General features: G+C 50.0%; 1 protein-coding gene across 2 annotated transcripts in view; it reads left to right on the plus strand.

The window, feature by feature from the left end:
• The first annotated feature begins 27 nt into the window (after positions 1–27).
• Positions 28–11,076, plus strand: part of Shisa6 (shisa family member 6) — a 302,821-nt gene continuing 291,772 nt past the window's right edge. For both annotated transcript variants that reach the window (XM_013347424.2, XM_026780443.1), the window contains exon 1: positions 28–766. In XM_013347424.2, the coding sequence (XP_013202878.2) occupies positions 123–766 (644 nt within the window). In that variant the 5' untranslated portion in view covers positions 28–122. The remainder of the gene's footprint in view (positions 767–11,076) is intronic.

An 11,076-nucleotide genomic window follows, 5' to 3' on the forward strand; every position in this document is an offset into this window, starting at 1 on the left:
CCCCGCCACTGACCGGCTCGCATCGCTCGCCCAGCCCGCGCGGTCGCCCTCGGAGTCAGGCCAGCCTCTGGGGCAGCGGCCTGCAGCCCGCGTCCGCCCGCGCCCTCCCGCCCGGCCCGGCCATGGCGCTGCGCCGCCTCCTGCTACCGCCTCTGCTACTGTCGCTGCTGCTGTCGCTCTCGTCCCTGCACCTGCCGCCCGGCGCAGACGCTGCCCGCGGCCGCGCTGCTAACCGGACCCTAGGCGCGGGAGCCGTCGGGGGTCGACGTTCCGGAGGCGCCCTAGCCCGCGGTGGCCGCGAGCTGAACAGCACCGCCCGGGCGTCTGGCGTCCCGGAGGCGGGCAGCCGGCGGGGACAGTCCGCGGCAGCGGCGGCTGCGGCCAGCGCGGCCGTCACTTACGAGACGTGCTGGGGCTACTACGACGTGAGCGGCCAGTATGACAAGGAGTTCGAGTGTAACAACAGCGAGAGCGGCTACCTGTACTGCTGCGGCACCTGCTACTATCGCTTCTGCTGCAAGAAGCGCCACGAGAAGCTGGACCAGCGCCAGTGTACCAACTACCAAAGCCCGGTATGGGTGCAGACGCCCAGCACCAAGGTGGTGTCGCCGGGGCCCGAGAACAAGTACGACCCGGAGAAGGACAAGACCAACTTCACCGTCTACATCACCTGCGGGGTGATCGCCTTTGTCATCGTAGCGGGCGTCTTTGCCAAGGTCTCCTATGACAAGGCCCACCGCCCCCCGCGAGAGATGAACATCCACAGGTGAGAGGCGCTTCTGAGTGCCCGCCTAGGGTCGCCGGGCCTCGTCCCCTCTTAACATACCCCACCCCGTCCAGTCTTCTTCAGCACACCTCTTCTAGCCTTCTAACTCACTTCCACAGCCGCTTCCTTTTAAGAGCAATCAATCTTGTGGCCCTCCCGCATTCCTTAGGAAGCAGCTAGGCAGGCTTTAGTGTTAGAAGGATTTGCAACACAAAATACGAATCAGTTGTTCAAGGATAAGAATTCCACTAATTTTCCAATCTCCAGGTTCTCTTTTGCGTGGCGTGTGGCAACTTTACTATGGCTTGTACCACGCTTAGGTTTTTGTTTGTTTTAAATGGTAGTGTCAGCTTAATAGAAAGAACTGAACAGTATGAACACTTCACTGAAAAGAATAGCAAGTGGGTTAGTGCAAGCTGGGATGTCCAGGGGTTAAGAGTGAAATAGTTATGAAAAGTGTGTCTGCCTCTGCTGGGAAGAAGGTACCCCATGTCCTGTTGACCAGCACAGATGTTATGTCTTCTAGTGGGGTGCTTAGCTTTCCAGCCGAGACTGGAGGACTTGTTCCTCCAAGGCAGGCCTCTCGGAGTTAACACTTTGGACGGTGTTCAGCCCGGTTGGGCATCTTTTATTGCACACATGGAAAAGACACTGGGGACTGCCCCCTTCTAAAATGTATAACAGGAGCTTAAAACATGACAGTCCACAGTTCCACTGTGATTGCTTCTCACCCCTGCCTCTGGCTCCCAAGGAGATCGCTGGAAAGTCAAAGCCACAACAGGAACCCAGTCTCTCCTGTAGGAATTACACAGGCAGAGGGTGAGAAGTACAGCTATGCTTCCAGTGTCCCCACGAAGATGAATGGCTGGATGTGGCTTCAATGAAAGCCCTGCCCCAGGAAACACTTCCATTTCTGGCACACAGAGTGGGCACTGCCCTAGTTCCCAGGCCCAGCCCCCAGTCCGCTGCTTGTGAGCTGACCCACCAAGCCTGCCTTGGCCCATGCACCTTGCTTATCATCCTCTTGGCTTGAAAACCTTCCTTCGCTGCTCTGAACATTAATCACCCCTACCTTGCTGAAAAGAGGAAGGCAGGTAGAAATTTCTAGGCATGCTGAAGGAGCTGATTCTGCCCCTCCCCCTCGATGATATTCCCTGTCAGGTTTTATTGACTCAAATCCACGAAATGCAGACATTCCACACTCAAGTACTAGGCTTGGGTTGACTGTAGAGGGAGTGAGCATCCCTTTTTAACCCCTCACTGCCCGAGCTAGCCATTCATCCTTTAGCTGCTGTCAGCATTGGTTTACTAGACATCCCTTTGGTCTTGAACCAAGATTTTGAGCAATGGTCTGGGGTCTCCATGCCTTGCTATGCAAAAGATGGGCACCGTGAACAAAACAAGAGCAAGGCATCCCCGCTCCCTAGGAGTTTGTTTGGTCTGGCAGCGAATTCTGTCTTGGCACAGCTTGGAAAGCCAAGAAGGAGTTAGTTAGAGGCAGGGGTCTTTCTGAAGCAGATGTGCTGTTGTTCCTCATCTGTCACCTCTGGCCCAGGACTCGGGCTCATCTCTTCTTCCCTCCTCTTGTCCCATTGAAACCATCCTGACTCTTACCTCTTTTGAGTAACCTTTCTTGGGGTTTCTCCCTGCCCTGCCCCGGGTGTCTTGTGCAATTTGCTCAACATCACCTGTGTTTGATAAGTTTATGTGGCCTCGGAGTCTGAGAGATTAAGCTCCCATGAAAACCAATATTGCCACGTGGCTCTTGGAAGTCACTCTTTTTGATATTAGTCTCTTCTGCCCCCACAGACTCCCTCTGTCCCACATTAGGGTAACCATGGGGGCACTCTTGGAGCCGCTTCTGGGGTGGGAGAAGGAGAGAGTGAACTGAATTTCAGGCCCCAGGCCATTGTGGAAGTGTGGCACGTCTCTCTCTCAGATTCACCTCCTGATTTCATTCAGTTCACAGCACCACTCTAACAGCTGCAGGCTCGCCCGATCCGTGCTTTAGAAGCCATCGTACTGGTGCTGGGTGGATAGGGGACAATGCCTGTCAGTGTATGTGCGGCGGGTGGGGGTAGGGCTGGAGATCAGAGGTGAGTGACACTCACGGTGATGAGTGACACTTAAGGACATTCAGGAGTAACCTTGAGCAGGTCAGGGAAAGTCTTTCCGTTCTGAGCAACTGGCAAGATGGCATAGCATCTGGACCTCTTCTTCTCAAGTGTGTCTATGTGAGTGCCCACGTCACTCTCATGCACCTCTGGGTGGACGTGGGAGGGGAGCTCCTCTTTCTCTGCTTGTACCTCAGATGTCAAGGTTTGCCACCCCTGGGTGGGGCGACTGTGTGGTCTGTGTTGTTAGAGAGGCCAGGTAGGGAAAGGGGGCGGTGATGGAGGAGAGATGCAGTCACACAGTAATGAGTTCTTCCTAGGGAAAGTGGGAGAAACGGAGGTCAAGTCGGGAGCTAGGATGTGCTTTCTGAAATAGTGCAGCCAAGATGTGTCCATACTGAATGGGAGAACAGAGCTGTTGCAGTGTGTGAGCCTCCCTGAAGACAGGCAGACCTGAGTCCTTTCCTTCCCGGGGCAAGCGTTCCTGAGTCTGAGGGAGTTTCAGTGAGAAAAGCCTCATTGCAAAGGGATACTGTGGGAGTTTAAGAAGAGATGGAAGAAGGGATTGGCCATATGCTCTGCCTTGGTGTTCACAGGCTGGGCAGCCCTCTGTCTGCCACACACATGCATATTCCTTATGACTGGACTTTCTTGCATCTCTCCCTCCCTTGCAGGGAAGAGCAGATTTTGCTTTTTCTGGAAGTGATTAGCCCTTGCTAGCAGGATTCAGAGTGAGAAGTCGGTGTCTGGGGGGGAAGCAGCCAGCTCTCTGGTAATTCTAACAGACAACCCAGTGTCAATGATGCAAATACCCAAACCTAGCAAGATGGGCTCTGAGGAGGAGAAAGCAATATAAGCTCTGAGTGGGGGTGTCCCAACTTTCCTGGCTGGAACTCCATTTCTATTAGAGGCTGCATCCTCTTCTTGGCCCTGCTTTAGAACTTCTCAGGTTAAGGTTAGACCTGCAGGCATCCTCCGATTGTCATGTTTCCTGAGTGTCTCTGTAGTCCTTACCTGGGGCTGTCTGCCCAAAGAAGGATGACCCATATCCTCCAGAAGTATGGACTCTGCCCAGCCCCCAGCCCCCAGCCCAGGAGGCTGGCCCCTTTTGACATTCTATTCTGCCCTCAGCTCTCTTACATCCAAACCTACTCCTCCTCCTCACCATGAGTTGATTCATTAATGTCTCAGAGATGAGAATCGCTCTAAGGAGGAACTGCGTGGCTCCTTTTTTAAATGGCTAATTAACAGATGGGTCAGGAAGCTATTAAGATGCTGTAGACACAGTTGGTGAAGTCGGAGGTGCTTGTACGGGACTGGGCGTATGAAGGAAAGTGGGCACGGAAGATGATGGGCAGGGGAGGATGCTTGGAGGAGCAGAGCCGGAGTATACATCCCGGGGAGAAGGGAAGGGTAATAGGAGGTAGCTCATCTGCAGAGTCAGTCTCCCAACTCTTATTTCTAGCATAGGCCAGGGAAAAGTTTGTCTTTTCTCCTTCTAGAAGTTAATTACAAACCAGGAGAGCTCTGCTTCCCTTCCAGGCCAACCCTGCTGTAGCAGGACAACCCCAGAGTTGAGTGAGTGAAGAACGTGAGACAAACTGTCAAACATTCAATATTCTTTTCTGCAGTACTGTGAGCTTCCCATTATAATCTCAACCAAGTCAGCTTGGTGGTGTTTTTTTTTTCTTTTTTCTTTTTTCTTTTTTCTTTTTTCTTTTTTCTTCAAATAGAAGTTTGGAAGGAAAGGGGGGAAAAAAACGAATCTTGCCCTGGGCTGAATTGAAGTGCTTTACCTTTTTCAAGTTTTCCTTTCTCCTTGAGTTTAGAAAGAAATGCACATTGGGAAAGCTGGGAAGGCAGAAAGAAGACAACAAAAAGTAAGAAAGCGATTGGACAAAAAGTTAGTGGTTACCTCTGATGGAACAAAGCAACACTGCAGAGACTCCACCAGGCTTGATTCTGTTATGGCTCTTGAATGTATGTGGATACATTGCGTGTGAGCCCAGCTCACCTAGAGAAGGCAGAAAACAGTTTCAAACTCCAAGTCACACTCCCTCGACAACCAGGCTAACTGGGTTCCTTCTTGCTTTAGCAGTACAACCAGGCAAACATGGTCAACCACCTTGAGACCTTGACAACCCTCTGGGGTCACGCTGTTCACTATCTTCGTGTTTCTTTCCTGCACTTCCCCCAAGCTCAAAAGACTTGCACATCTGTCCCACCCTGTCCTGTCTCAGAACACATTCATTTCATGGAATCTGCTGTCAAGAAACCGAAAATTGACACATAGATCTAGTCTGCTAACGCACTTGTAGAAGACAAAGTATAATTCATTGTTTTCAACCGATTTGAATGAGGGATTTTACTGACTGGCGTGTTGGTTCACATCAATTTGCAGAAAGCGATGGTTAAGATATCTGAAAAAGTGGGCTGACTGAAAGAGGTCAATTATCCCAGACAGCTATGCCTACAAGATCTGGAATAAAAAGGCAGCGGAGACCCAAAAGAACTTCCTCTGTTGAGCTCTGCTGACTGATTTCTCCAGGGCCTGACAGGATATTATTTAGGTCTTAATTTTCTACTTCCATCCCGTAGCCAGGAGAGCCCCTCATTGCTGCACGTTGAGTTAGCTCTCTGCTCCTGGCTGTGACAGTGGCCAGCAGCTTTCTTCTTTGGTGTATTAGATGCTGTCGGCCCAAAGTTCTAAAGAGTTTATACTTGAAACTGTTGCAGACTCAGTGCATTTTGCCTTCCAGTGTTTGTCACGTTCCTTGGCAACATCTCTTTTGTGAAATTACAAAGTTACGATTTGACTTTGTGGATGTATAAGATGTCTCAGAAGGGCGGAGAGGGGCCCCTAATGAGATAGAGGAGGACTTGGGCTGCCTTCATTGGGAACACCCCTTCTGTGATGATTTTGGCCCTCTTCACTTTACTTTGAGAAACTCAAACTCATTATTTTTCCCTGAGTCACATTTATGACCTCATATCTGTACTCCTTTTGTTGGTAGACATTATCAAGGGGAAGAAGGCCCGGCATAGGGAGTTCACCAGCAAATCCTAACAGGATCTGAGGCCCTTGGCCTCAAGCCTCTAGTAGGCTTCTTTTTAAAATAAATCAGGGCAGATTGTCAATTCTACTACTTTTTCTACAAGTAGAACCAAAGTCTTATAAAAAGGCAAACTAACATATTCTACTATTTTGCTATCCATTTCAGCATCATGGCCTTATTCCCACAGTCAGTTTGACTCTGTAATTTTCTAAGCGAGGCATTTGAAATCAACCGCACAGAGGTCACAATGCCACGCGTCTCAGCTGCTAGTCAAGGGAGCTATCTCTGAAAGCCTTGGCGTTCATGCTCTAGGCCCAGCCTCAGTCTCGTTTTCTTCATTGGAAGCAGTCTGCTCTCTCTGCTTTATGCTTGGTTCTTAATCATCAGCAAACAACTTTTTGACTCTTGGCGATGTGAGTGACAGCCTCTTTCGGTCCCTTCCCTGTGTCTTGAGTCTTGCTGACCTCCGGGTTTCCATCCACCAACATGATTTCTCATGATAGTCCCTGGTCCTTTTTTTTTTTTTTTTTCCAGTTTCTCTGCGTTCTTTTCTAAAGCGCAATAACCTGATCTAAGCAAAATCCTCTAGTAAGATGTGAGTAATGCAGACTGTTGAAAAAGGAAAATACAGCATATGCTGAAGGAGGGAGGGTGGCCCAGGGTAAGGCACCACCGAATGACTATGTGGGTAGTTATGAAATTTAAAATGTGACTCTGGATGCTTCTCTTCTCACCTGGAGGTATGGGAGCGGGGCTTGCGGTGATGTATCACACCAGTGAGGTCCTGCGTGTGTGTGTCCAGAATCACCCTCCGGGACCCCTCCAGTGTATGTAAGATCCCTCTTGGAGACACAAAAGCATAATTCCTGGTGACTGTTGTCCCCTTTCTCAGCTCTGGGTCAAGAAACCAGGCGCTACTAGGGTGTAAGTTTGAAATGATGGGCCCCATTGTTCTCTGAGATGAACCTGAATGAAATGACACCTAGCAGCTCTGCCTTTGCTATGCCTGATCCTCTGAAAAAACCCCGGGTGCCTGTATGTTCCAAATTTGCTTCCCACGCAGTCTCCTTGAGAGGCCACACGCTGGTTCTTCTTCTGCAAATGGCTCCATAGCGCCACTCTTGGAAATACTTTGAGACTCTAGAACCAGTCACTTTGGCTTTCTGAAACCATAGCATCTTTAACCCTCCCAGGGAGATCTGTCTCGTTTAAGCAGTAATAAGTTGAGGGTAAGGCTGATGAATGGGCAAGGCGGTGGGAAGCCACAGTGCCTTCCCTAGGGAAAGCTGCTGGGAGGAGTATCACTACCATCTCGAAAGGCAGGATGGACCAGAGGAGGGGAGCGCCCCTCACCCTTGACCATGTGGACAGAGATGCTCCTCACGTGGGAAGATAAGTATCTCCTAGGCAAGACCAGTTTCATGTGACAGCAGTGTGCTGGGCAAGCTGTGGGATAGTTGGGAAAGAAGAGAAAAGGAAGGAGTTGAATATGCATCAAACATTTCAGATAACTGCCCAAAGAGAGTGGAAAAAAGAATGTCCCACATTTCTGCATAAAATAGTAGACGGATCGCTCAATTTAGCTTCCTGCTTTGATGCTGAGGGTAAAGGGACCCAGTTTCTTTGGGATACATGCAGAGAGGAAGCCTGGGATCAGAGCCCCTGCTCACTGCCCTCTGCCCTCTATCACAGGGCCACCGCCTCTGCAATTCCGTATTCAGATGAGGTTACCACTTGGGTCAGACTGCCATGGATACCTGCAGGCCCACGGACATGAGGCTACCATACATAGCATTTCTGGAAGATTCCCAACACCCATTTACCATACTTGCCTTGCTTCCATGCCTCCAGTTCATATTTATGGGATGGGATTGGTTGGGGCAAGGGTGGGCTGGCCGAGTAAAGAGCAAAGGGTAGGGAACCACCCAGTTATACTCTGGGCAACTGGGGATAGTCACCGCTATGCTGCTGCAGATGGATGTTTCCCCCAATCTCAGTCAAGAGTTAGGGGAAGGGGGAGGGACTGAGCTCTTGTATCACTCCATAGCCCCCTCCAACATATGTAGAGGCCCCTTTTGAACACACTCGAGGGAGTCCGTTCCACTAGGAACTTGGACAGTGGGCATCAAAAGGTAGGAGTTTGTCCTGTCAGGAACTGCCATTCCTCCATCACCTGTGAAACTCAGGAAAGCTGTGAGGCCCTGAGTTTCGGCTGGGTGATGTCTCAAGCAATAGTGTCTGGTCTTGAGAACTTACTTGGTACCAGGAGCCTGTTCTGCATTTTCCAAGCAGAATCTCACTGTATTCCCTCTGCCCCCCCCCCCCGCCACCTCCTTCACCATCCTTCAGCCCACAGAGTATATAGGCCTATTTTACAGATGGGGAAACCTAGCATAATGCCTTGCCCAAAGCCATGCTACCACTATGTTGCCCATCTGTATCTTCCCTTAGGGTCTAGAAAAGTAGCTCACTGTCTTCTACTTTCCTGACAGAGTCAAGGACACCTGAAATGCTTAAGGAAGCAGCTCCCCCCTCCCCCATTGTGCCTGGGACAATTTGTTACCATAAAGGACAAGAGGGTCAATGACCTTCCATCCAGAGCTGGTAACACTCCCACTTAGACTGCATGTGGGGTACAGATGTGCCCAGGACAGCGAGATGGTTTTCTTTCAAGGGTGGATGCTGTTGACTGAGATGAAGGCATACAAAGAATTCTAAGAAGCAGAATGAAACATTGAAGTCCATTGAGGGAAAATCAGAAAAAAAACGCAAACACCTTGTGTGGCTTAGAAAGAAGCCCTGGGCAATTGAGCATGAGTCACAGCCTCCGAGAGAGGTGAGTGGAGCTCGGGAAGGGAGGAGAGATGAGGTCTAGGCAGAGGATGGACCTCAGGGCATCCCCAGTTTTAATTACTGAGACCCACAGCTCGCTAACAGGTCCATTTATCACTGTCCCTCCATGCCCCCTTTCCCTATTTATAATACCCAGGGCTGCACATGCAAGAGAGAGCTGCAGCCAACTCTCGCATGCCCATTCGGACTGTCCTTCCTCATTTCTGCCCTCCTAGCTGTGCTAATTCCAGACTTCACTCCTTCCTCAGTCTCTGCTCCCTTCCTCCTCAAGTCCTCTGCCCTGAAGGACACAGGAGGAGGAAGGAATCCTGAGACATTCTAATAGCCACTGCTGGGTGTGGCCTCCAGCTGTTATCTCTGGGTACCAGCCCAGCGTGGGACCCACACGCCTGGTCTGCAGGACCACAGCAGGGGTACCTGAGCAGAGTCCCTGGCTGTGGAAGCAGGTTCAGCAGCCTCCAGGAACAGAGCTCTGTTTTCCGTCCTCTTTACCTCCTTCCAGCTCTTTGCTCTCCCAGGATCCTCCTTGCCTAAAGCCACTGTTCCCATCTCCAGGGCCCTGGGAGCTAACGTTCCAGCAAGGCTCTGGGTGGCTAGAACCTTGGCCCTGTGCCCTGATGTTGGTAGAAGAGTCTTTGCTTCCTGTAGCCTTCTCAAACACGCTCATTATTCCTTGTTTTTCTGGCATTTGGTTTCATGTCCTGTTCCCATTAGCTTCTGCATTAAAGTCTCATTACTCAGGACACCTGTCCCCTGGACATATTGGTTGTTCTCTTAGCCAAATGTCCTTTGCTGGGAAGTGTGGTTTCCACTCTTTCCCCTCTTCCTGCACTCCAGCTGCTCCGTGGGGAGGGACCCGGGCCCTGGGATGGGCTATTGATTAAGTGGCATCCGAGAGTGCCTTCTAGATTTCTTCCATCCTCTCCTTTCCTAGGGCCTGGGGTTTAAGCTCTTTACTGGGGGTTTAGCAGATGGATCTGGGGGTGGAAGGGTGGGGAACAGGCAGGCAGTTGTGGGGAAGTGGTTCCCCTCCACCCCCAGTTCTGGAATCAGGGTCAGATTTCAGCAGGAGAGAGGAGTTGGGACCTCACACTGGTATTTAGGTGGCTCTTTTGGAGGATGAGCAAGTCTCCCATCAAGCCACCTCTGTGGAATGATTGGCAGGACACCGATGCTGCTTCAGAGCACGAGGAAGACTCTGGGGTGCTGCCCTTCGGCAACGCCCCTAAGTCAGCTGTCTCTGACTTGTGACTGCGTGTAAAGAAATCTGCACAAAGTTTCCTGGGAGTGACAGCCCACAGGCTTGGGGAACCAGCACAGGTCATTCATTGGTGTTTTGATGACCCACAGCCAGCTTCAGATTCAGGACCCATGTCCATGCAGTGAGTGCCTCTTCTCTGCACCCTGGAGCATTTGCGAAGAGGAATGTCAGATCTTTAAGCAGAAAGTCTGCTGTGTTTCTCTCTTCTCTTTAAAGTCGCATCATTAAAATGCATCGTCTTGTGACTTGCAAGACTTGCGATGTCTCCTCTACCACCACTGCTTTCCCATCTGTCCTGCTCTTGATGCCTGGTCACTTCCGTCTTGTCTTTCCAACCCCTTCCCCCTCCAGCCTTTCTTCTTGAATTCATCCAACTGTGACTTCATTAAATTGCATCAATTCTCATGCCACTAATTTAAAATTTACCCAAATTGGACCTGGACGAATTTTTTTTTTTAAATTTTCTCTGTCTGATAAAAAGCAACGATGAGCAGATTAATATCTCAGACAAGACTGCCAAGATTGTGCAGGGCCATACACCACCCCACCACCACCACAGATGACAGATTGTCTCTAAGCAGGCCAGGTAGACAGTTGGCATGCTAATGGCTAATCTTTCATATCTATCCAAAAAAAAAAATACCTTCCAAAGATCAGCTTTGTTTTATTTTTTTGTATTTTTAAAATTCATTTAAAACCCTACAATGGCTCAAGGAACAGTAAAGTGTTATTTTCTGGCTGAGTCTGGTGGTTTTTGGCCTGATTCTAGCTATTCTGGAAGCTGAAGCCTCAAGACCACAAGTTCAAGATCTACCTGAACTATATAGAGTGAGTTTGGGCAGTTTAGTGAGACCCTCTTTTAAAACAAAAAGGCAAAAGACAGCTAGGGATAGAGTACCTGCCTACCATGCATGAGGCCTTGGTTGAATCTTCAGTTGTAGACGTAAGTCACAAACGATGCCACAGCAGTTTGGAATTATAATTAACAGGGTAGTATTTATTTAAAGGGGAAAAAACTTACAGATC

The sequence above is a fragment of the Microtus ochrogaster genome, chromosome 7, assembly GCF_000317375.1.
Source record: "Microtus ochrogaster isolate Prairie Vole_2 chromosome 7, MicOch1.0, whole genome shotgun sequence".
Lineage (NCBI taxonomy): Eukaryota > Metazoa > Chordata > Mammalia > Rodentia > Cricetidae > Microtus > Microtus ochrogaster.